This window comes from Phyllobates terribilis, unplaced genomic scaffold, assembly GCF_046119375.1.
Source record: "Phyllobates terribilis strain yellow unplaced genomic scaffold, ASM4611937v1 Scaffold_5__5_contigs__length_657084704, whole genome shotgun sequence".
NCBI lineage: Eukaryota > Metazoa > Chordata > Amphibia > Anura > Dendrobatidae > Phyllobates > Phyllobates terribilis.
In genome coordinates this window covers 616,705,239-616,732,455 of record NW_027362765.1, presented here as the reverse complement: position 1 = coordinate 616,732,455, position 27,217 = coordinate 616,705,239, and the positions used below count along the sequence as shown (strand labels likewise).

Genomic DNA, 27,217 nt, shown 5'->3' with positions numbered 1-27,217 from the left:
AGCCTGTAAGCTTTCTTGAAAAGATGGGTTTTCAGGTTCTGTCTGAAGGATCCGAATGTGATGGCTAATCAAACGTGTTGGGGCCAGATTTCCAGAGGATGGGGAATATTGGGGACAAGTCTTTTAGGCGATTGGGTGAAAAACTAATGAGTGTGGAGGAGAGAAGGTGGTCTTGGGAGGACTGGAGTTTACGTGAGGGAAGATATCGGGATATTAGTTTGGAGATGTACGGAGGAGAAAGGTTATGGATGCCTTTGTAGGTCAGTGTTAGTAGAAGTTTGAACTGGATATGCTGGGGAATTGGGAGCCAGTAAAGGGACTTGCAAAGAGGGGAAGCAGAAGAGTAGCGAGGAGAGAGATAAACTAGTCAGGCAGCAGAGTTAAGGATGGACTGGAGAGGTACAAGAGTGTTAGCAGGTAGGCCACAGAGGAGGATGTTGCAGTAGTTGAGGCGGGCGATGATGGGGTATGCACAAGCATGTAGTAGATTGAGGGTTTAGGAAAGGACGGATTCTGGAAATATTTTTAAGCTGGAGGCGACAGGAGGTGGCGAGAGCTTGGATGTGCTGTTTGAAGGATAGGGCAGATTCAAGGGTTACTCTGAGGCAGCGGATTTCCGGTACGGGGGGAAGCTTGATGTAGTTTATTACTACAGATAGATCAGGTGGGGAAGATATGTGAGATGGAGGAAAGATAATGAGTTCAGATTTATCCACATTAAGCTTGAAGCGAGAGGAGGAGGATATGGCAAATAGATACTCAGGGATTCTGGACAGCAGAGGTGGATCTGAGTGTCGTCAGCATGCAGATGCTACTGGAAGCCATGGGAATTTGAGTGGTCTCCAGCCAAGGGTATAGATGGAGAAGAGTAGGGGTCCTAGGACAGAGCCTTGAGGGACTTCAACAGAGTGAGGGCCGGATGAGGAGGTAGAGTGGGAGATTCTAAATGTGTGGTTGGAAAGGTATGAGGTGAGGGCAAGGTCTTTGATGCCAAAGGAAGAGAGGATTTGTAGTAGATGGCAGTGGTCAACTGTGTCGAAGGCAGATGACAAATCAAGGAGGAGTATTGATAATTGTCTGTTAGCTTTGGCTATAAGTAAGTTAGTGATTTTGGTCAGGGCCGTTTCAGTAGAAAGGTGAGGACAGAAGCCAGATTGTAGGTCGTCGAAGAGAGTTAGATGAGAGGAAAGTTCAGCGTGAACTGCTGTTCAAGGAGTTTGGAGGCGAATGGGAGCAGCAATATGGAGCGATAGCTGGACTTAGCAGTTGGGTCGAGCAATGTTTATTTGAGGATAGACGTGATTGTGGCATGTTTGAAAGCAGAGGGGAAGGTAGCAGATGTTAGTGATAGGTTGAAGAGATGGGTTAGGGATGGAATAAGTGTGGTGGTGAGGTTGGGGAGGAGGTGGAATGCGATGGGGTAAAGTGCACAAGTAGTGAGGTGTGATTTGGAGAGGAGATGAGGAAGTTCACCTTCATTGATGATCGAGAGGGTGGTTATGGCATAAGGGCATTAGTCTGGTATGCAAAGGAGTTTGTGGTGGTCGAACAATAAAGACTTGCCTTGTTTGGTCAATCTTATTTTTGCAGTGTGTGGCAAAGTCCTCAGCAGCGATTAGGGAGGTCGGAGGGGACAGTGCTGGACGGAGGAGGGGAGTTAAGTGTTGAATAACTGTTTGGGTTTGTAGAATAAGGAAGATACAAGGGATGTAAAGTGGGCCTGTTTAGCAGAGGTGAGGGCTGATTTGAGTGCGAGTGTTGCGTGTTTGAATGCAGTGAAGTCCTCTTTCGAATGTGTTTTCCTCCAACACCGCTCCGCAACCCTGGACACTTGCCGAATCTTTTTAGTGAGGTTATTGTGTCAGGGTTTTCTTTTGATTTGTCGCACTCTGCCATGCACGAGTAGGGCGACCGCGACAATAGCTGATGTGAGAGTGGCATTGTAGAAAGCAGTGGCGCTGACTGTGTCGTGGAGTGAAGATATGGATGCTAGTGGTAGAATAGAGTCAGAGTGTGTGAGTGTCTAGATGTGCGAGGTTTCTGCGGGGGTGTTATGGTTGCTGGACATGGCTGACAGGTGAAGAGGACAGGGTTGAGAACGTGAGTAGATGGTGGCCAGATAAGGGGAGAGGGGAGGTTGTGAGGTTAGATAGGGAGCAGAGTCGAGTGAAGATGAGGTCTAGTGTGTGTCCGTCTGTGTGGGTGGCTCAGGAGGACCAAGTCCAAAAGATGAAGTAAGCGACAGGAGTTTGGAGACTGCTGACTGGCGGGTGTCGGTGGGGATGTTGAAGTTACCCATGATGATGGTGGGAATGTCAGCAGAGAAAAAGTGAAGAAGCCAGGTGGAGAATTGTTCAATAAAGGCAGTGGCAGGGCCGGGAGGTCGGTATATGACGGCCACTTGGAGGTTGGAAAGAGAGTAGATGCGGACAGTGTGGACTTTAAAAGAAGGGAGGTTTAGGGACTGTAGAGGTGATATTGGGTTGAAGGTCCAGTTGGTAGAAAGAAGACCCACTCCTCCACCATGCCTGTTACCAGGGTGAGGAGTATGGGTGAAGTGGAGGCTGCTGTAGCACAGCGCAGCAGGGGAGGCAGTGTCGGAGGGTGTCAGCCCAGGAAGGATAGATTGCGAGAGTTAAAGAGGTCATGAATCACATGGAGCTTATTGTAGACAGAGCAGGCATTCCAGAGTGCTGCAGAGAGGGGGAGCAGGGGGGTGGACGTCGAGACGTGTTTAATGTAGGAGAGATTGCGGAAGTTCATATTAGGTAGGCAGCGATATGAGGGGGCATAAGAGGGAGGTAGCAGCTGTGTGGGGGTCCAGGATTGGGAGATATGTCGCCAGCAGTGAGGACAAGCAGAGTGCAAGAAAGCAGGTGAAAGGAAAGAGGCCGGCTTGTTTTATGTTTTAGTAGGCGAGATCTGAGGTTGAGGAGCAGGTCTGCAGATGAGGTCAGGTGGGAGGTAAGAGGGATTGAGAGATTATTATTTGGATAGAGGATGCTGGGGTTTGGGGATAGCAAAGGAGTGAGGATTAGTGGAACAAAAACTGTAAGGGTATATACAAGCATGGTGGTAGAGTAAGTGTGGGGGAAAAAGAAAAGCGAAGTACATTTAGTGAACAGTGTTACAAAGAACTTGGCACTCCAGGGTAAATGCTGATGAACAATACTTTTTATTTAGAAAAGCTATCCACTGTAAAAAAAAATAAAATTGACACTTCAGTCTAAAATTAGACATTTATCAATACTGAAAGATACAAAAGAAAACAAAATAATCAAAAATTTAACAATTTAGGCATAACAAGTATAAGTATAAACCTGGTATGCATGAGATACAAAGGAATGTAAGAACATAATTCCCAATTGGCTTTGGGATGCGGTAGAATAATAATTAAAAAGTACATTACTATTACATACTATCGCCCAGTGGTAGCTCAGTAGACTATTAAATAGGGAGGCAGAGTATTTTAATAGCATGGTAGGGTATAAATCCCATAAATTATAGTGTATCATGTACAGTGGGTACGGAAAGTATTCAGACCCCTTTAAATTTTTCACTTTGTTTCATTGCAGCCATTTGGTAAATTCTAAAAAGTAAATTTTTTTTCTCATTAAAGTACTCTGCACAACATCTTGACTGAAAAAAATAGAAATGTAGAATTTTTTGCAAATTTATTAAAGAAAAATTGAAATATCACATGGTGATAAGTATTCAGACCCTTTGCTCATTTAAGTCGCATGCTGTCCATTTCCTTGTGATCCTCCTTGAGATGGTTCTACTCCTTAATTGGAGTCCAGCTGTGTTTAATTAAACTGATAGGACTTGATTTGGAAAGGCACACGCCTGTCTATATAAGACCTCACAGCTCACAGTGCATGTCAGACCAAATGAGAATCATGAGCTCAAAGGAACTACCCAAGGAGCTCAAAAACAGAATTGTGGCAAGTCACAGATCTGGCCAAGGTTACAAAAGAATTTCTGCATTACTCAAGGTTCCTTAGAGTACAGTGGTTTCCATAATCCTTAAATGGAAGAAGTTTGGGACCACCAGAAGTCTTCCTAGACCTGGCCGTCCAGCCATACTGAGCAATCATGGGAGAAGAGCCATGGTGAAAGAGGTAAAGAATAACCCCAAGATCACTGTGGCTGAGCTCCAGAGATGCAGTAGGAAGATGGGAGAAAGTTCCACAAAGTCAACTATCACTGCAGCCCTCCACCAGTCGGACCTTTATGGCAGAGTGGCCCGACGGAAGCCTCTCCTCAGTGCAAGACATAGGAAAGCCTGCATAGAGTTTGCTCGAAAACCCATGAAAGACTCCCAGGCTATGAGAAATAAGATTCTCTGGTCTGATGAGATGAAGATAGCACTTTTTGGTGATAATTCTAAGCGGTACGTGTGGAGAAAACCAGACATTGCTCATCACCTGCCCAATACAATCCCAACAGTGAAACATGGTGGTGGCAGCATCATGCTTTGGGGGTGTTTTTCAGCTGCAGGGACAGGACGACTGGTTGCAATTAAAGGAAACATGAATGCGGCCAAGTACAGAGAGATCCTGGATGAAAACCTCTTCCATAGTGCTCTGGACCTCAGACTTGGCCGAAGGTTCACCTTCCAACAAGACAATGACCGTAAGAACACAGCTAAAATAACAAAGGAGTGGCTTCAGAACAACTCTGTGACCATTCTTGACTGGCGCAGCCAGAGCCCTGACCTAAACCCAATTGAGCATCTCTGGGGAGACCTGAAAATGGTTGTCCACCAACGTTCACCATCCAAGCTGACGGAACTGGAGAGGATCTGCAAGGAAGAATGGCAGAGGATCCCCAAATCCAGGTGTGAAAACTTGTTGCATCATTCCCAAGAAGACTTATGGCTGTACTAGCTCAAAAGGGTGCTTCTACTGAATACTGAGCAAAGGGTCTGAATACTTATGACCATGAGATATTTCAGTTTTTCTTGTAGAAATTTTTGCAAATTTATTAATTTCTGATTTTTTTTTCCGTCAAGATGGGGTGCAGAGAGTACTTTTAACCCCTTAATAACATCTGACGTACTAATACGCGTCTGTGCCCTGGGACTTAAGAGCCAGACCCGTATTAGTACGTCATGGCGATCGCGCGCGCACACAGGTTGTGCGGGCGCGATCGCCGCCGGGTGTCAGCTGATTGTCACAGCTGACACCCGGTACTATGTGCAGGGAGCGGTCCTGCACCGCTCCCAGCACATTAACCCCCGCGATGCTGCGATCGAAGTCGATCGCGGCATTGCGGGGGCAAGGGGAGGTGATCGGCGATACTCACCTCCTCTTCCGGCTTCCAGCGCAGTCTGCAAAGGCTTCCCGGGTGTTGCCATGACGACCCAATGTCGTCATGACAACATCCGGGTTACCAGAGAGCAGGAAGATTGCTTGGGCATGCGCAGTGCATCTCCAAGCAATCTTCACACTGTGCACTTCTGACAGCCTTCATGGCATAGGGATGGTGCTTCATTCCTGTGCCATGCAGGCGATCAGAAAAAAAAAAGTGAAAGTCCCAGAGTGGGACAAAGTAATAAAGTGTATAAACTGTGTGAAAGTGGAAAAAAAAAAAAAAATGTGCAAAAATATTATAAAAAAAATAATACACCAAAAATAAAAATATAATGTACCCATCAATAAATATTATTATAAAAAAAAACAAAAAAAAAAACAATAAAAGTACACATATTTGGTATCGCCACGTCCGGAACAACCTGACCTATAAAACTGTCCCACTAGTTAACCCCTTCAAGTGAACACGGTAAAAAAAAAAAACGAAGCAAAAAACAATGCTTTATCACCATACCGCCAAACAAAAAGTGGAATAACACGCGATCAAAAAGACGCATATAAATAAAAATGATACCGCTGAAAACGTCATCTCGTCCCGCAAAAAACAAGCCACCATACAGCTCCATCAGCCGAAAAATAAAAAAGTTATAGCTCTCAGAATAAAGCTATGCTAAAAAATATTTTTTTCTATAAAATAGCTTTTATTGTGTATAAGCGCCAAAACATAGAAAAATGATACAAATGTGGTACCGCTGTAAACGTACTGACCCGAAGAATAAAGCTACCTCATCAATTTTACCACACGCGGAACAGAATAAAAAAAAAAAAAAAAAAAAACAATTCCTGAATTGTTGGTTTTTGTTTATTCTGCCTCCCAAAAATCGGAATAGAAAGCGATCAAAAAATGTCACGTGCCTGAAAATGGCACCAATAACCACGTCAAGTCATCCCGCAAAAAACGAGCCGTCACATGACTGTCTGCCAAAATCTGGAAAAATTATAGCTCTCAAAATATGGCGATGCAAAAACTAGATTTTACAAAAAATGCGTCTTTTAGTGTGTGACAGCTGTCAGTCATAAAAACCCCATATGATTCTGGCATTGCTGTAATCACACCGACCCGAAGAATAAAGTCGTCTAATCACTTATACCGCACAAGGAACGGCGTCAAAAATAAACTCTTGGGTTAGGATTGGGCTAGGGTTAGGGCTGGGTTTGGGGCTAGGGTTGTGCTGGGGCTAGGGTTGTGCTGGGGCTGGGATTTTTTTCAAAAGTAAGAAAAAAAGATGACGATATGGCTACTAGTGTTGAGAGCAAGTGCTCGCTACTTGAGTTTGCATCGGGTGCTCTGGTATGCATTGAGTATCGTGGGTATTTGAGTGACATGCTCGAGTCTCTGCCCCATATGCTTCGCTGCCAAAAAACTTGACGGGGATTGCCTGCCATGCACGAGCGATCCCCGCATGTTTTTTTTGGGTGTCTAATAACCGTGAAACATGCGGAGCAGGGACTCGAGCATGTCACTCGAGCACACGCTGTACATGGTGCATACCTGAGTACCCGATGCAAACTCAAGTAGCGAGCACTTGCGCTCAAGAATAATGACAACTTATTCGATATGATGACCTAATGTAAACAAATTCTGTGCCGTACCTCTGGGTTCAAAATGTTCACTATACACCTTAATAAAATCCTTGAGGGGTATAGTTTCCAAAATGGGGACACTTGTGGGGGAGCTCCACTGTTTAGGCACATCACGGGCTCTCCAAACGCGACATGGTGTCCGGTAACAAATTGAATGGAAAATCGGCTCAAATTGTTAGCGGACGCCATGTTGCGTTTGGAGAGCCACTGTGTGCCCAAACATTGGAGCTCCCCCACAAGTGACCCCATTTTGGAAACTAGACCCCCCCAAGGCACCTATCTAGATGCATAGTGAGCACTTGGAACCCCTAGGTGCTTCACAAATTGATTCGTAAAAATGAAAAAGTGAAAAAAAAAACACTTTTTCATTTTTATGAATCAATTTGTGAAGCACCTGGGGTTCCAAGTGCTCACTATGAATCTAGATAGGTGCCTTGGGGGGTCTAGTTTCCAAAATGGGGTCACTTGTGGGGGAGCTCCAGAGTTTGGGCACACAGGGGCTCTCCAAACGCAACATGGCGTCCGCTAATTATTCAAGCAAATTTTACAATCAAAAAGTCAAATGGCGCTCCTTCCCTTCCGAGCCCTGCCGTGCGCCCAAACAGTGTTTTTTCCCCAAATATTGGGTATCTGCGTGCCCAGGGGAAATTGCACAACAAATTTTGGGGTCCATTTTTTCTTGTTACCCCTGTGAAAATAAAAAAAATTGGGTCTAAAGTAACATTTTTGTGAAAAAAGTTAAATGTTCATTTTTTTCTTCCACATTCAAAAAATTCCTGTGAAGCACCTGAAGGGTTAATAAAGTTCTTGAATGTGGTTTTGAGCACCTTGAGGGGTGCAGTTTTTAGAATGGTGTCACTTTTGGGTATTTTCTGTCATAAAGACCTCTCCAAGTGACTTCAAATGTGATGTGGTCCCTAAAAAAATGGTTTTGTAAATTTTGTTGGAAAAATGAGAAATCGCTGGTCAACTTTTAACCCTTATAGCTCCCTAACAAAAAAAAATTTTGGTTCCAAAATTGTGCTGATGTAAAGTAGACATGTGGGAAATGTTATTTATTAACTCTTTTGTGTGACATATCGCTCTGATTTCAGGGCTTAAAAATTCAAATTTTGAAAATTGCAAAATTTTCAAAATTTTCGCCAAATTTCTGTTTTTTTCACAAATAAACGCAAGTGATGTCGAAGAAATTTTTCCACAATCATGAAGTACAATATGTCACAAAAAAACAGTCTCAGAATCAGGGGGATCCGTTGAAGCGTTCCAGAGTAATTACCTCATAAAGTGACAGTGGTCAGAATTGTAAAAATTGGCCCGGTCATTAACGTGCAAACCACCCGCGGGGCTTAAGGGGTTAATGAGAGAAAAAAAAAATTTACTTTTTAGAATTTACCAAATGGCTGCAATGAAACAGAGTGAAAAATGTAAAGGGGTCTAAATACTTTCCGTACCCACTGTAGATTAATGTTTTTGTAGCTTGCTATGAGCTATGCCAGTCACATCATCCAGAAACAGATCATATATAGAACAACCAGAATTCCCAGAAACACATGAATCAAAGAATAAGTTGGAATCGCATCTGAATATCATCCTCTGAGAAACAAAACAACGGAAACTCCCTTGATCTGGTCTTTGTACGGCTTTGTTCAATCCCCTACCTAGATAACTCCCCTCTTCCCCTCTCTGATCATAACAGTCTCTCCTTCACGCTCACAAATCCTTGCCCACCCCAGCACACTCCTACCTATCACACATTCAGAAATTTACAAGCCATTAACCCTCATAGACTCCCTTCACTCATCACTGTCCCCAATCTCCTCTTTTTCCTGTCCTTATCTGGCTGTAAATCACTACAATGACACTCTCAGAAGCACCCTGGACCAACAAGCGCCCCTCACCCTCAGAACCTCTAAACACAAAGTAAAACAGCCCTGGCTGACACCGCAAACCCGATTTCTCCAGCGATGCTCTAGGAATGCTGAACGCCTATGGAGGAAAACTCGCACACTAGAAAACTTTATCCACTATGAATTTGTTAAAAACCTATAACTCTTCATGTTGCCAAACAGACATACTTCACCACCCTGATCTCTTCACTATCCAACAACCCAAAAAAAATCTTCGACACCTATCACTCCCTCCTCAGTCCTAAAGTGCTGGCCCCTATCACAGACATTTGTGCTGACGACCTGGCCTCCTACTTCGCAGAGAACATTTATCAGGAAATCAGCTCCCAGCCACCATGTTCCGTGACTCCCATCCCTCCCCACATCTCCTCTAGATCAGGGTTCCCCAACTCCAGTCCTCAAGGCCCACCAACAGGTCATGTTTTCAGGATTTCCTTAGTATTGCACAGGTGATGGAATTATTGCCTGTGCAGGTGATGGAATTATCACCTGTGTAATACTAAGGAAATCCTGAAAACATGACCTGTTGGTGGGCCTTGAGGACTGGAGTTGGGGAACCCTGCTCTAGATCACTCTCCACATTTGACCCAGTCACAGAAGAAGTAGTCTCCAGGCTCCTCTCTTCTTCTCATGCCAGTCCATGCACCCTATTCTCTCTCGCCTACTCCAGTCTCTCTCTTCAGTCATCACTACTCGCCTAACTAAAATCTTCAACCTCTCCCTCTCATCTGGTAACTTCCCCTTCTCCTTCAAACATGTCATCATTACTCCATTATTAAAAGAGCCCTCTCTTGACCCTTCCTGCACAAACTACTACAGACCAGTCTCCAATCTCCCCTTTATCTCTAAACTCTTGGAGCGCCTGGTCTACTCCCGCCTTACCCTTTACCTCTCCATTCACTCTCTTCTAGACCCATCACAGACCGGCTTCTGCCCTCTACATTCTACAGAAACTGCACTCCTCAAAGTAACCAATGAACCTTCTGACAGCAAAACGTAACGGTGACTACTCTCTGCTCATTCTTCTTGACTTTTCTGCAGCTTTCGACACCGTTGACCACCACCTCCTCTCTATGCTCCACTGAATTGGCTTAAAAAAACACTGCTTTCTCCTGGTTCTCCTCTTATCTATCTGACCGCTCTTTGTGTATCATTCGCTGGCTCCACTTCTTCCCCCCCTTCCTCTTGCTTTTTGGGTTCCTCAGGGTTCAGTCCTTGGCCCACTTCTCTTCTCTCTCTACACTGCCCCAATTGGAAAGACCTTCAGCAAATTTGGCTTTCAGTAACATCTTTATCCTGATGACACACAACTATACACCTCATCCTGTCTGTCCACAGTTTCCAACATCATGTTCGCTCTTTATCTGAAACTCAACCTTTCTAAAACTGAACAACTTCTGCTCCCACTTTTTACTCACCTCCCTAAATCTGACATATCCCTCTCCGTGTGTGGCACCACAATGACGCTGAGCCAGCAGACGCGCTGTCTGGGCGTTGTGTTTGACACCAATCTTTCCTTCACCTTCCATATACAATTTCTTGCCCGGTCTTGTCGCTTGCACCTGAAGAACATCTTTAGAATCCGCCCCTTTCTCTCCTTGGAAACCACAAAAACCCTCACTTTTGCCCTGATCCACTCCCGCCTTGACTACTGTAATTCTCTATTAATTGGCCCCCCCCTCACTCAACTTTCCCCTCTCCAGTCCATCCTTAATGCTGCAGCCAGGGTCATCTATCTGGCTAATCGTTACTCAGATTCTTCCGCTCTATGCCAGTCATTGCACTGGCTGCCTATACATTATAGGATCCAATTTAAATTGCTTATTCTCACCCGCAAAGCTCTACACAGTGCAGCACCCCCCTACATCTCCTCCCTCATTTCTGTTTATCAGCCTACTCGTTCTCTACGCTCCGCAAGCGACCATCGACTAACATCCGCACTAATCCATACGTCCCACTCCCGGCTCCAAGACTTCTCCCAAGCTGCACCTATTCTTTGGAATGCTCTACCCCAAGAAATTAGGACGAGCCACAACTTACACGGTTTTAGGTGCTTCCTAAAAACACACCTGTTTAGGGTGGCCTATCGCGTTCCCTAATCGAAGTGTTTTTATATTTTTATAGCCCATTCATTATTTCTCCAAACATAAGTCTCCACCGAACCCAAAAGCTCTACAGATTCTGGCTGGTGACGAGCTCATGCAGCCTTTATCTATCGCTCATCCCCTCAAGATGGCTGGACGATTATTGTGAATAGGCCCCTGCACTTTGTGTCACCCCCCACCTCATTGTAGATTGTAAGCTCTTACGAGCAGGGTCATTATTATTTTTGCTTTAATTATTGTATTATGTTTAGCTATGTTACTTATGACTGTTGTGTGTGAACCTCTGAATTGTAAAGCGCTGCAGAATAGGTTGGCGCTATATAAGTAAAGATTATTATTATTTACTAGATTGCAGGACTGAGCGAAAAGACATAGCACAAGGTCTGTGGCAACAGCGCTGAGGAATGGCATAACTTTCAGTGCGTAGAGCGCAAAGTGTTATCTGCTGCTTTATCTAGAAAGCTGATAATGTGGGCCGCGCCATGTTTAAGGCGTGTGACCTCTGACATGTGACGTTGCGCTCCAGCACAACACGTGTCGCCTTAATGGAGCATTAGGTGGAGATCATGTGACCAGAGGTGACATATCACTATGTCTCAAGTGGTCACTTAAGAAGATGCCCCCTGCAGTGAGATCCTCCCACAGGAGAGAATGGAGAATATTTTCCTGGCATGTGTATGTGGATATGGATATGTGGAATGAGTTGTGTAGGGGAAGCAATGAAAAGATAGAATGCCAAGGTAAAATAAAGCCGAGAAAATACCAAAAGGTAAAAGAAAGGGAGTAGAAAAATAAAGTAAAGCGGAAATAAAATAAGGAAATAATAATAAAATAGAAATAGAAAAAAAAGATTTTTTCCTTTTGTGCAGCACCATTCTGGGACCATTTAATAGTGGGTTGTCCATTCATGAAAAAACTCTTTAATTACTTTTCCATTCCATAACCCTATTAGAGATGGAAATAGCTGAATGTGATTTTTCTGCTCTTCAGTTTGACAGATGAAAGCCCAAGTCCAGTTTCTCAAGATGCCAAAATGGAAATAACTGATGCTTTTGTTGGTAAACCAATATTGAAAACTAGAAGAGACTCCAGGTTAGTGGTACATTTTTTTTCCATGCTGCTGCCTACTGTGCTTTTGGATTGGTTTGTACACACAGAAGGGCTCCCCGTCCGTAATCAGTTATGTCCTGTGTGGACCAACCTTGTTAATTGTTATAGCATTTTTTTATCATGTGTAATTGTGATGCCTTTTATAAACCTAGTTGTTTGTATGTTACAGGCTGTTGGACTCTCCCGTCCACCCTGTCCTGGCAGAACCCTCCTTTGGCACAGATTTTGCAAATGTCCGTTACAAAACACCTTGCAGATCTTTCCTGCTGACTTCCAGCCCTGTCCAATCAAGTCTTCTCAAATCTACACCGATAAAAAACCTTTCCAAAGCATCGGAGTTTAGCTTGCTGCAGACACCTCTGGTGGTAAAGGTAAGGGTTCAGCATCATACATTTTTACTTTGTTTAGCAAAGGATTGAGATGCATCGCATAATAGCTTTATGCTCTACTCCATTAATTACTCGGGCTTTGAGTCCTAACATTTGTTCTACGGTCTGTTCATTTGTTGATGCTGCTCATCAAATTTTATTGTAGTAACGTTTTTTTTGTGTGTTTCTCTCTAGAAGGCAAAAGCCTTGATGGCAAGCACAAGGGCTTCTGACTATATTGCACGCACTCGCCAATCTGTTCTGAGGTCCAGTACACACACAACTCCTTTGGCCTCTCCTTCAGTTTCCCCTGGAAGATCAATTGCACCTCCTTTACGGTCCAGACAACTAAAAATCTCTTTTATGGAGCAAATTAGCAAGAAATTTAGTAAAGGGGTAAGTCTCGCATTATGCATAGTGGTCTGATTTGATGTGGGCATGCTTAACGTAAGTATATTACACTGTTTTTAACATTTATGAATTGAGCACCTTTTTATGTCATGTTAAAAAAAAAATTGTGTTCGTTAACACCTTAAATAGTTTTCCTCTAGTTCTTTTTTTGTCGCATCATTTTTTTTTAATACTAAGCAATATTTTACTAACAGATTTTGTCAACTGAGCAAGAAGAGCCCAGAATTTCTCCTGTTCTGAAGTCTGGTCGAGACACTATGTGGGCAGAAAGAGTGGCTATGCTTACCGAAAATGATGCCAATACAGACAATGATGAAATGGATGAATCTTCATCTGGAATTCAAGATGGAAGCCCAAGCAAAATGGAGGTTAGCAAAGACGCAAGCAATGTGTCTGCAAGGTCTAACCAGACAACACTAGAGTATCATGATGCTCCAACACCTGAGGACAAGGTGGTTTCAACAACTGTGAATTCTTCAGGTAGTGAACAGCAGCCACATGCTGAGCTGGACCGTGTGCTAGTAACTGGAGATGTCCACCACCCAATTGTGGAAGCCCTGGAGACACCAGAGAAAGGTATGTCACATCCATGATGTCCTGTGTGTGCTCATGTTTGATTGCAGGTAGAGCAGCGCATAAAATACTCACACACCATTGTATAGAGGCGGCAGAGATTGACATGTGGCTTTGGAGGAAATCTTTACCATAATTAGCAATGTAATTATATCTCCTCTGCCACATTTATGCCTATGAGGTTGTTCATATCAAGGTGTGAGACCCGCAGATAACTTGTGCATTATGGTCTGCGCTCAGACCAAGTTTCAAGAACCTCTGCATGAGCATTAAATAAGACTAAGAATTAATTTAGAGTCCCCCTCTTTTTTTTTTGTGCACAAAAAAAGCCAGACTACATCAGTTTGTTTCAATTCTCATCCATTTAGAGCACATGGATCCGAGGGTTCGCTTTTATTTTGTATGGATCCATTTAGGGGACGAATTTGATGTACAAATTAGATCAGAAGCAGACATGTTTCTATTCGTATATTTGTCTTCAATTTTTTTTTGCAGGCAATCGGTCCACAAAAAAATTGATGTCAGCATGCTCATCGACTACAATGGGTGTTATGCTTACTCACGGTCAGAGCGGCTGCATCACTAGATGAGGCGCGGCCTCGCTGCATACAAGTGTATGAAGCAAGGCTGCGCCCACTGGACAGCTGCGTCACTAGACGAGACGCGGCTTCGCTCCATACAAGTGTATGAAGCAAGGCTGCACCCACTGGACAGCTGCGTCACTAGACGAGGAGCGGCTTCGCTCCATACAAGTGTATGAAGCAAGGCTGCGCCCACTGGACAGCTGCGTCACTAGACGAGGCGCGGCTTCGCTCCATACAAGTGTATGAAGCAAGGCTGCACCCACTGGAAGACTGCGTCACTAGACGAGGCGCGGCTTCGCTCCATACAAGTGTATGAAGCAAGGCTGCACCCACTGGAAGACTGCGTCACTAGACGAGGCGCGGCTTCGCTCCATACAAGTGTATGAAGCAAGGCTGTGCCCACTGGACAGCTGCGTCACTAGACGAGGCACAGCCTCACTCCATATAAGTGTATGAAACAAGGCTGCGCCCACTGAACGGCTGCGTCACTAGACGAGGCGCGGCCTCGCTCCATACAAGTGTATGAAGCAAGGCTGCGCCCACTGGACGGCTGCGTCACTAGACGAGGCGCGGCTTCGCTCCATACAAGTGTATGAAGCAAGGCTGCGCCCACTGGACAGCTGCGTCACTAGACGAGGCACAGCCTCACTCCATATAAGTGTATGAAGCAAGGCTGCGCCCACTGAACGGCTGCGTCACTAGACGAGGCACAGCCTCACTCCATACAAGTGTATGAAGCAAGGCTGCGCCCACTGGACGGCTGCGTCACTAGACGAGGCGCGGCCTCGCTCCATACAAGTGTATGAAGCAAGGCTGCGCCCACTGGACGGCTGCGTCACTACACGAGGCGCAGCTTCGCTCCATACAAGTGTATGAAGCAAGGCTGCGTCCACTGGACAGCTGCGTCACTAGATGAGGCGCGGCCTCGCTGCATACAAGTGTATGAAGCAACGCTGCGCCCACTGGACTGCTGCGTCACGAGATGAGGCGCGGCCTCGCTGCATACAAGTGTATGAAGCAAGGCTGCGCCCACTGGACGGCTGCGTCACTACATGAGGCGCGGCCTCGCTCCATACAAGTGTATGAAGCAAGGCTGCGCCCACTGGACAGCTGCGTCACTACACGAGGCGCAGCTTCGCTCCATACAAGTGTATGAAGCAAGGCTGCGCTCACTGGAAGACTGCGTCACTAGACGAGGCGCGGCTTCGCTCCATACAAGTGTATGAAGCAAGGCTGCGTCCACTGGACAGCTGCGTCACTAGATGAGGCGCGGCCTCGCTGCATACAAGTGTATGAAGCAACGCTGCGCCCACTGGACTGCTGCGTCACGAGATGAGGCGCGGCCTCGCTCCATACAAGTGTATGAAGCAAGGCTGCGCCCACTGGACGGCTGCGTCACTACACGAGGCGCGGCTTCGCTCCATACAAGTGTATGAAGCAAGGCTGCGCTCACTGGACGGCTGCGTCACTAGATGTATGGAGCTGAATAAATATGGAGTATGGAGTAAGTATGGAGCTGAAGAATAAAGCTGCCTTATCAATTTTACCACACCCGGAGTAGAATAAAAAAAAATTTAAAAAAAAACAATTCCTGAATTGTTGGTTTTTGTTTATTCTGCCTCCCAAAAGCTGGAATAGAAAGCGATCAAAAAATGGCACGTGCCTGAAAATGGTACCAATAAAAAACGTCAACTCATCCCGCAAAAAGCAAGCAGTCACATGACTGCCGACCAAAATATGGAAAAATTATAGCTCTCAAAATATGGCGATGCAAAAACTAGATTTTACAAAATGTGTCTTTTAGTGTGTGACAGCTGTCAATCATAAAAACCCGATATGATTCTGGTATCTCTGTAGTCGCACCGACCCAAAGAATAAAGTCGTCTAATCACTTATACCGCACTAGGAACGGCGTGAAAAATAAACGCTGGGGTTGGGGTTGAGGTTAGGGTTGTGCTAATGTTAGGGTTGGTTTTTTTTTTTTCTTCAAAAGAAAAAAAAAATGACGATATGGCAACTAGTGTTGAACGCAAGTGGTCGCTACTTGAGTTTGCATTGGGTGCTCGGGTATGCATTGAGTATCGCGGGTGCTCGAGTCTCCGCCCCACATACTTCGTGGCCAAAAAAACCTTGTGGGGATTGCCTGCCATGCACGAGCGATCCCAGCATGTTTTTTTGGGGGTGTCTAATAACCGTGAAACATGCGGGCAGGGACTCGAGCATTTCACTTGAGCACCCGTGATACATGGTGCATACCCGAGTACCCGATGCAAACTCAAGCAGCGAGCCCTTGCGCTCAAGACTAATGACAACTTATTCAATATGATGACCTAATGTCATCAAATTCTGTCTCGTACCTCTGGGTTCAAAATGTTCACTATACCCCTTGATAAAATCCTTGAGGAGTGTAGTTTCCCAAATGGTGTCACTTGTGGGGGTTTCCACTATTTAGGCACATCAGGGGCTCTCCAAACGCGACATGGGGTCCGCTCTCGATTCCAGCCGATTTTGCGTTCAAAAAGTCACACAGTGCTCCTTCCCTTCTGAACTCTGCCGTGCGCCCAAACACTGTATTTTCCCCACATATGGGGTATTGGTGTACTCAGGAGAAATTGCACAAAAGTTTTTGGGGTCCATTTTCTCCTCCTACCCTTGTGAAAATAAAAAAATTGGGGCTAAAACATCCTTTTTGTGGAAAAAGTTTGATTTTTTTATTTTCATGGCTCCATGTTATAAACTTCTGTAAAGGACTTGGGGATTCAAGGTGCTCACCACACATCTAGATAAGTTCCCTGAGGGGTCTAGTTTCCAAAATGGTGTCACTTGTGGGGGGTTTCCACTATTTAGGCACATCAGGGGCACATCCGCTAATTATTCAAGCTAATTTTACAATCAAAAAGTCAAATGGCGCTCCTTCCCTTCCGAACCCTGCCGCGCGCCCAAACGGTGGTTTTCCCCCACATATGGGGTATCTGCTAACTCAGGAGAAATTGCACAACAAACTGCATAGTGCAATTTCTTCTGTTACCCTTATGAAAATGCAAAAATTGGGGCTGAAAAACATTTTTGTGGGAAAAATGTGAAAATTTTATTTTTACGGCTCAATGTTATAAACTTCTGTGAAGCACCTGGGGGTTCAAGGTGCTCACCACACATCTAGATAAGTTCCCTGAGGGGTCTAGTTTCCAAAATGGTGTCACTTGTGGGGGGTTTCCACTGTTTAGGCACATCAGGGGCTCTCCAAATGCAACATGGCATCCACTGATTATTCAAGCAAATTTTACATTCAAAAAGTCAAATGGCGCTCCTTCCCTTCCGAACCCTGCCGTGCGCCCAAACAGTGGTTTTTCCCCACATATGGGGTATCTGCTTACTCAGGAGAAACTGCACAACAAATTTTGGGGTCCATTTTTTCCTGTTACCCCTGCGAAAATAAAAAAAAATTGGGTCTAACCAATTTTTTTTTTTCAACCACATTCCAAAAATTCCTGTGAAGCACCTGAAGGGTTAATAAAGTTCTTGAATGTGGTTTTGAGCACCTTGAGGGGTGCAGTTTTTAGAATGGTGTCACTTTTGGGTATTTTCTGTCATAAAGACCCCTCAAAGTGACTTTAAATATGATGTGGTCCCTAAAAAAATGATTTTGTCAATTTTGTTGGAAAAATGAGAAATCGCTGGTCAACTTTTAACCCTTATAGCTCCCCAATAAAAAAAATTTTGGTTCCAAAATTGTGCTGATGTAAAGTAGACATGTGGGAAATGTTATTTATTAACTATTTTGTGTGACATATCGCTCTGATTTAAGGGCATAAAAATTCAAATTTTGAAAACTGCTAAATTTTCAAAATTTTTGCCAAATTTCCATTTTTTTCACAAATAAACGCAAGTGATATCGAAGAATTTTTACCACTATCATGAAGTACAATATGTCACGAAAAAACAATCTCAGAATCAGTGGGATCCGTTGAAGCGTTCCAGAGTAATTACCTCATAAAGTGACAGTGGTCAGAATTGTAAAAATTGGCCTGGTGATTAATGTGCAAACCAGCTTGGGTTGTAAAGGGGTTAAAGCCCTATTCACACTTTGCAGAGGAATGGTGTTGATTTGAGGACAGTCTTTGAGTAATGAAATGCACAGCATGTCCATTTTGTTGCCGATACTAAGCAGATATGCTGGGTCCTCTGTAAAATCAGCCTGTCAATACAATGTGCAAAGTGTGGCTGTGCATGATAAGACCATGTCATTTCCCCTTACACTTGCCATTTCTTGAATGCATGTGATCATATGCGAGCTGACCCTCAAAGAACACTAAAGCAAACCATTAGGGATATCCTGAATGGCTCGTCTGTCATGGTTGCACTGTAAAGATGGTCGTTTTAGAAGATTGATCAGCAATTTGTATTTATAAAATATGATGCGGTCTCTGCTGTTATCTGTGGCCTAGTGTCAGCATAAATTTATGCGATGCAGATCTGCCATCGAAACACTATTCAACTACAGCCAGCACCCAACAACATCCCCTCAAAAAATCCAAAACTTACTTGCATTTTTCTTAAGATATCTGCATTCAATCTTCAGCTGTCATAAAAAGGCATCAAAATGGAGTTTAATCTTAATGGGCTTTTCCAGCCATCTAGAACCTGAAGCGTATGGCCTATTTTATCTACAACTATCTATGCAGTGCAAACTCGATTCAGGGTTTATGTTCTACAACAGTCTTCCCCAAACTGAAGTGCTCAAGGCCCACCAACAGGTCACGTTTTCAGGATTTCATTAGTATTGCTCAGGTGATAATTACATTACCTGCACAGGCAGTAATTCCATCACCTGTGTAAGGGTATTTGCGCACGATGCGGATTTGAAGCTGAAATTTCCTGAGCGTTTTTGTCTCTCCTTGGCAGATAAATCGCATGCGGATTTTACATGCAGATTTTACATGCGTTTTTTCCCCTCACCCATGACAGCACACCTTGAGAGGGATCCGCCCCACCAAGGACAGGAAACTGTCTGAAATAAAAGGGCGGTACCTCTCCATCGCTTCAGTTGGTCTCCTGTCCTTGAAGGGAACCGGTCTGTGGAAGAAAAGAATGCTGTACCTGGGTCTGTTCCAGTGTGAAAGAGCGGGCACCGGCCTGTGCATCGGGTTCCAGGCTCCAGAAGCGCCGTCCATGGTTCCCTGGGGCCGTGTCCGAGCGTGCGCAGGCGGTGAGCAGGGCTCCGGTTCCCCGCAGACCACTGCGCCTTGGACGGCGCTTCTGAAGCCTGGAACCCGGTGCACAGGCCGGTGCCCACTCTTTTACACCGGAACAGATCCAGGTACAGCATTCTTTTCTTCCACAGACTGGTTCCCATCAAGAACAGGAAACCAACTGAAGCGAGAGAGAGGTACCTCCCTTTTATTTCAGACCGTTTCCTGTCCTTGGTGGGGCGGAACCCTCTCAAGGTGTGCTGTCATGGGTTCAGGAAAAACCGGCTACCGATAAGTAACCTTGGTGTTTTACATGCGTTTTTTACAACGTTTTTGTACTTCAAAAGCTAGTCACATTCACCCAGTCTTAATTAGCATTTCTATTCATGTAAATTATGCGGCTGCTGTGAGCTGGTATTTTTAGCCTGGGAAGGTGCCTGGTCCCTGGCCATTAAATAACAGCTCACTGCTGGTTCATTAGCCGCTACGTCCCTCCGATCAGCACTCAGCAGCACTTTGAATGCAGCATATTTTTGTTGCGTCCAAAACGCTGTGTTCTAATACCGCATTTTTGTTGTCTGTACATGTGAAACCACCGCATATAATGACACTACAATCGGTCAAAATAATAGTAAGGAAATCCTGAAAACATGATCTGCTGGTGGGCCTTAAGGACTGGAGTTGGGGAACCCTGTTCTACCAGATTGGAAATGAAAATGGTAAAATGGACAGGGGTATCTGCACTTCTCAGTATTAACAGCTTGTATGTATTTGAATGGCGGCCCTTTTTTTGAAAAAAAAAAATAAAAATTATATATATTTCTTTTCTTCAGCTGTGATTAGTATTCATGATAGTGAAGAAATTGAGAGTACCCATTCTGAAAATCTTGGTCAAGAAAAGAAAGCGCATGAATCTGAGCTGCAAATTATGGAGGAGAATGTTCTAATTGTTAAGGAAATTCCTTCTATCGCACCCCTATTTTCTCACTTTGCGGAGATTCAGGTAATGATAATGGTTACCACAGTTTGCTTCTAAGCTTACTGTAGAAGTGTGAGAAAAAGTTAGGCTTCGATGCATTGTCTATCTTTTTTGTTGTTGTTTTTTTTTTATGTAAAATTTGTTTCTAACAGGGTTTTTTTGTTCATTTTTTATTAAACAAAACCATTTTACCTAGAGCTTTCCGTTTGTATTACAGCCAGGTATGTCATTCTTTTAAACACAATGGTGTTTGAGAGAACAATTAGTTTGAAGAGCCAGTCAGGGACCATAAGGAGAGACCTGACTAGTACGACGCCATGCCCCAGCCGACTTCTCCTTGCGCTGCTCTCGTCGATTGAACTTTCCCATCTGTGTGCCTTTCAATCAACTAAACCAGTAGGAGGAGAAGCCGGCTCTGAAATGTCAGAGCAGTTACTGGAAGAACATACCTGACTGCAATCATAGAGCCCGATTCACTGGTGACCGCTTCCCTTTAAACACTATAATATTTAAATAAAATCAAACCTTACCGCTGTGGTTTAACCTACAACGACCTTGTATTCATATAATGCTAGCTTTCTGGTGTGCAGTGCTGGTTGTCATAAGTGTATCTACAAGAGTTTCCATTATTATAGTGTTCTTATGTTGTATTGTGTTACTGATATTAGCTGCTATTTTCTGTTACCTAGCACCACACCTTTATTCCTTTACTCTGATTGCAGACCATTATTTTTCTCTTGCTTGCCTCTGTTCTTCTGCTGCAGCCCCATTTGTTTGCAGATCTAATGACATAATTTTGATTGAATTGGCAACAGGACAGTTTTCACCCGTCAGTATGGGGACTGTCCAACTGGCCTCAGTAGTGTCATCCCGTGAAATCGTTATCGTAAGATTATTTTATCTGTACCTGGAGCTTTTGATTCTCCTTGGTGGCATCCAAATCTTCTATGTCTTCTGCTAAATTGCTTTGTTCTGATGTCCTAAGAGGACACAAAATAGTCTAAATGTCAAAATATTACTCTGCTGGCGCTGCTATGATGATTGTCAGCGTCTTTTTCATGCTTCTTTGACACTCTGCACTACATTCATCAGACAAATGAATGAGTAATGTTAACAGAGGTGCAAACAAAAAAATGCTTTGCAATCAGGGGACATAAAGGTATGGTTTTACTTTTTTTGTGGCCAAGACCAATATTCTGTTACGCCTCTGTATTGCATGAATAATTTCATATACTTGTTGACTTTGAATTATATTTCCACTTATAAGGAAGAGCAAGTAGTCATCTAGACCAGAGGTCCCCAACCGCCGGTCCGCGGACCAGGACCGGGCCGTTGGGGTTTTTCAGCCGGTCCGCGGGGAGAGGGGGCCCCTCCAGCCTCCAGCAGGGCCGCCATCAGGGCATGACTGCCCTGACTCCAGCATGCTAAGCGCCGGGTCCGGGACATCTTAGCGCTGCGCTGCTGCGGCAGCACCTTCATGATTCCCCTGACTTCCGGTCATGTGACGGCGCCGTCACATGGCCGGAAGTCAGGAGAACCTGGTGTCAGCGATTTGGACGAGCGCCAGGATTCTGCAGGGATCGCATGGGGGTAAGTATAACAAGTTTTATTTTTTTTTAAATACAATTAACTAGGAGTGGGGGGAATGGGAGATGCACATGGGGGGAGGGGAGAGATGAGAGATGCACATGGGGGAGGGGAGAGATGAGAGATCCACATGGGGGGGAGGGGAGAGATGAGAGATGCACATGGGGGAGGGGAGAGATGAGAGATCCACATGGGGGGGAGGGGAGAGATGAGAGATCCACATGGGGGGGAGGGGAGAGATGAGAGATGCACATGGGAGGGAGGGGAGAGATGAGAGATGCACATGGGAGGGAGGGGAGAGATGAGAGATGCACATGGGGGGAGGGGAGAGATGAGAGATGCACATGGGAGGGAGGGGAGAGATGAGAGATGCACATGGGAGGGAGGGGAGAGATGAGAGATGCACATGGGAGGGAGGGGAGAGATGAGAGATGCACGGAGGGGGATGAGAGATGCACGGAGGGGGATGAGAGATGCACGGAGGGGGATGAGAGATGCACGGAGGGGGATGAGAGATGCACGGGGGTGAGCTGCACATGGGGGGGTTATGTTTACATAACTTTGTTGCCTTATGAAGGGTGGGGGGGGCCCCCAAAAATTTCTTGCACAGGGGCCCACTACAGTCTGTGTCCGCCCCTGGGATGAAGTAAATGCAGCTGAACAGCAGCTGTCAGGACAGCTGCCCTGTCCTGCTGCAGGGCGTGATGGGGCCTCAGTGATGCGGCTCCTGGCACAGCACATTATGTGGGGCTCCTGGCATAGCTCCTGGCGGGGACCTGGTCTACACTATATGATAAGTATGCACTAAACTCCAAATCCCTCCATTACCCCGCCCCCATATGACCAAAGCCCCGCCCACCCCACCCCCTCCTTGCTGGGCCATGGAAAAATGATCTTGCTTCAAGCCGGTCCCTGGTGCAAAAAAGGTTGGGGACCACTGATCTAGACAACCGGATGACACCAAGTTCCTCTCCTGCAGACAGCAAAGCAAAATGACTGCTAACTTGTCTTTTCTTTTACTTATCAACTGTCACTATGTGTTATAAACACTATAAGTTGTTTTTTTCTCAGGATTTGGATTACACCGTGAATATTAAAGACCCTGAACCAGAGGTGACATATCAACAAATAAGTTCAGCCGTTGAGGACCCTAATGGGGAGAATAATGCTGACCGTTATTATTGCAACAATTATGAATCTGCCTTAAAAACCTTAAAAGCACCATCAATGGATCCATGTGATCTCAGTGATGAAAAGGTCAATTTGACAGCTACAGTTAGCAGTGATGAAACTTGTGATAATGCCTTGGCTCTTGGCACTGAGGAAGGGACTAAGGTTACTGAAACACTGCCTTTTATGCCTGAACCTATCAATGCAGCCATTGCAGAAAACGTGCTCGATGCTCTTAAAGAAAATAGGGATAAGGATTTTACGGAAGAAGTTAATAGTGATTCAGTTTCTGAAAATGAAACTGAAAGGAAACTCAGAAATGCACACGATATCGCTAGGACACCTGTAAACAAGGTTAAGCAAACAAACTCTAACACAGTTCTAAGGATAACACCCCCTGAAAAAGTAGATGAGCAGAAGCTTAATCTGGATGAATTTCAGACTTCTCCAACTGAAGGCAAATCTACTATACTAATAAAGCCTCCAACCTCTCGCAGAAATATCAGGAGAACTACTAAGGTATCTGACAATACCCTTCCACTTCCTACAACCCCTAAAAGAGGCAGTAGAAAAACCAAGGATAATCCTGAAAACTTAAGTACAACATTATCAATCCAACAAGAGGACCAACCATCCATTACTACCACAAGAATTTCTAGAAGAACTAAAAATTCTGCTTCTGATCAAACTCAGTCCACAGAAAGGGAAACCACTGTTACAGAAGAAATTGTAACAAAGATGCCAGCCTCTCCTGCTAGAACCCGCAGAGGAAAAGCTGCAGCATTGGATAACCACATAAATACAGGAGATATTGTGGATGTAAAAACTGTAATGCCGACAACACCTACTAGAATTACTAGATCGTCCAAAGTACTACAAGAGAGGGAAAGTGAATCAAACATTGAGAATGTTGAGACTGAACCACTTGTTTCTACACGTACAAGGGGACTAAGGAACAAACAAGTTGTGAATGAGTTGGTCAAACACTTTGAGCTTGGTGCCTCACAGGCTTCCAACAAACCTGACTCCAGCCCTCCTCATTCTCCTAAAAGGCTACTCTTAAGATGGTCTAGAGTCAAATCAGAAAATCAGATTGATAAAAAAGATACAGATGACAATATTGTCACAGCACAAGAGGTGATCACAGTCAATTCTAGAAAAACTGCAAAAAAGTCTATTGGTAAAACAGATATAGAGGATTCTGCTGATGTCGATGAAGAGCAGAAGAGAACAACCCGTTCAACAAGGACTAAAGCTAACATTGTTACAATGCCAGATGCCACTCCTGTTGAATTTGCATTCTCATCACTTACACCAAGACGTGGAAGAAAACCAAAAGGTTTGTTTAGACCTCCGTTTCCTGTTAAAATAATGGTTCCATGCTAAGAAACTTTAATGTTGACGCAACATGTGGATCATGGTACTACTGGGTAAAACTCTGATCCCCATAGAACCATCATGGTTTAGTAGACTCATACTATGTATAGGTGCTGAACCTGTGACATAGTCCCTAACGTGCAGGAGTATTTTAGCCATCTGATATTCTCCATGATATCCGGCTTCTAGACAAATACATTTTTTCTTTAAAATTCTTTTTATTAGGAAATTTTTACAGTATAGCGAACAAGGGGTCTGGAAAGGGATGAAGGGAAAGGAAAGGCAACCAAATAAAGGGAAAGAGAAAATGGGGTAGGGAGGAAGAGTAAAGAAAGAGAGGGGGAAAAAAAGGAAATGAGGAAGATCGTCTTAACATAATTGCACCACAGTGTTCACATAGCAAGTGCAAAAACAACATAGAATGAGGTATAGATTAAAAGAATTCTGGCAAAGTAATAAAACATCATATAAAGAGTCTTCTCTTGCTTGGAGGAAAAATTGCGTTCCAAAAGGACCATTTGGAAAATACATTGATTTTTAAAACCACTTATTTGTTTCATGAATCAAAAGTAAAAATGGAGATCAGAAACTTTTTGTAATATATCTTATTAGAGAAAAATGATTCTTTCTCCACTTATCAGCCACTTTGTTTCCCAGCACTGATGTATTCTCAATACTGATCTGTCTGTGGTGAGATAACAAATTACACTTGCTGTTATAAAAGGGCAGGCAAGGGAAACTGTAGGGAAATAAAAGCCGAAAAGCACATGGGAAATTGCTGCATCTTCTAGTTCAGAGGTAAAAACTGCTGAAAATGCCTGTGCAAGTCATAATGGCTAGAAATAGTGTTCCTAATGTACTGTACCCTCATCAGTTTGTTCTGAAAGGTCACCTGAAAATGCAGTGAAACCATTAGTGTTTCACTTCTTTCTTTTGGGTGTCTGAAACATGTATGGTTTACAAAGCATTGGATGTAAAGTTTACTGTTAATTTGTAGGGGAAAGCTTGTCTACTTGTATATATACTAAAGTATGGCCTGTTAAATTGTATCCTTCAGTTGAGGTTTTAAAACTGTGTATTTGCAGCTAATAGCAATTCCTAACTGTTACAGCAGTTCTGTGCATGTGGGAACTACCTGTAGTACAACACATGGGTGCAGAAATCCCACACATATATTGTTTCATAGACATGCTGCATTCATTTAATCATTTAAAGCTTTGCTAGAGGAACATTTGCGATATTGGTGGGCTCCTACTCTTCATCCATGGCTGTAGTTACGAAACGAGACACAAGATGCAACTTGACCACAGAAGATGTATTGCGTTTTAGAGTTGCTAGAGAAGTATAAGGCCTTAAAGGGAACCTGTCACCCCCTGGGCGATATCAGACCTCTACTATGGGCATACAGGTTATAGAAAAGTGAATCTATAAATACCTGTATGGCCCATAGCAGAGGTCTGATTGCAGAGAAAAGCACTTTAATAAATTCTTTTTTCCACAGGCTTGGTGTCCGGGGGACACCAAGCAATCCCCGCCTATCTGCTTATTATTCCCCCAAATCCCCACCTCTCTGCTTAATTATCATATCCCCCCTCCCCTGCACGTCACAGGGCCCTGTGACAGACCCTGTGACGTGCACTGTGCTCCCTGACTTCCGGGCACGCGCAGAGGGCCGCTCACATAGAGCACTCTTTGCTTCATCCCGGCCCCATCTACCTGTGCTCTGCGCCGCAGGTTTATATTGCGCAGGTGCCGGAAAGTGACAGTGACCCCCGGCCCCTGCGCAATAGAACCCTGCAGCACAGTGCACGGAGAGTCGAGGCCGGGATGAAGCAAAGCGTGCTCTATGTGAGCGGCCCTCTGCGCGTGCCCGGAAGTCAGGGAGCACAGTGCACCACACAGAGTCCTGTGACGTGCAGGGGAGTGGGGGGATATGATAATTAAGCAGAGAGGCGGGGATTTTGGGGAATAATAAGCAGATCGGTGGGGATTGCTTGGCGTTCCCCAGACACCAAGCCTGTACAAAATAGAATTGATTAAAGTGGTTTTCTTTGCAATCAGACCTCTGCTATGGGCCATACAGGTATGCATAGATTTATTTTTCTATACCCTGTATGCCCATAGTTGAGGTCTGATATCGCCCAGGGGGTGACAGGTTCCCATCAGACCTCTACTATGGGCCATACAGGTAGTATAGAGTTACTTTTCTATCACCTGCATGCCCATAGTAGAGGTCTGATATCACCGGGGGGGGTGAGAGGTTCCCATCAGACCTCTACTATGGGCCATACAGGTAGTATAGAGTTACTTTTCTATCACCTGCATGCCCATAGTAGAGGTCTGATATCTCCCAGGGGGTGACAGATTCCCATCAGACCTCTACTATGGCCATACAGGTAGTATAGAGTTACTTTTCTATCACCTGCATGCCCATAGTAGAGGTCTGATATCACCGGGGGGGGGGTGACAGACTCCCATCAGACCTCTACTATGGCCATACAGGTAGTATAGAGTTACTTTTCTATAACCTGCATGCCCATAGTTGAGGTCTGATATCGCCCAGGGGGGGTGACAGATTCCCATCAGACCTCTACTATGGGCCATACAGGTAGTATGGAGTTACTTTTCTATCACCTGCATGCCCATAGTAGAGGTCTGATATCACCGGGGGGGGGGGGGGGGTGACAGGTTCCCATCAGACCTCTGCTATGGGCCATACAGGTATGTATAGATATATTTTTCTATACCCGGTATGCCCATAGTTGAGGGCTGATATCGCCCAGGGGGGTGACAGGTTCCCTTTAAATGTCTGTTTTATTTCATCAGCATTTTGAATCTGACATTCCTCAGTTTTTGGTCATTATGTCCCTTTTTACAGTCAGTGTTTCAGCAGTAATT

General features: G+C 44.6%; 1 protein-coding gene across 1 annotated transcript in view; it reads left to right on the top strand.

The window, feature by feature from the left end:
* The window catches only part of LOC141273762 (protein ELYS-like), a 113,517-nt gene that overhangs the window by 71,035 nt on the left and 15,265 nt on the right, over positions 1-27,217 (top strand). The window contains exons 26-31 of the mRNA XM_073686100.1: positions 11,962-12,063; positions 12,251-12,452; positions 12,645-12,845; positions 13,055-13,436; positions 20,040-20,209; positions 22,844-24,281. Of these exons, the coding sequence (XP_073542201.1) occupies positions 11,962-12,063; positions 12,251-12,452; positions 12,645-12,845; positions 13,055-13,436; positions 20,040-20,209; positions 22,844-24,281 (2,495 nt within the window). The remainder of the gene's footprint in view (positions 1-11,961; positions 12,064-12,250; positions 12,453-12,644; positions 12,846-13,054; positions 13,437-20,039; positions 20,210-22,843; positions 24,282-27,217) is intronic.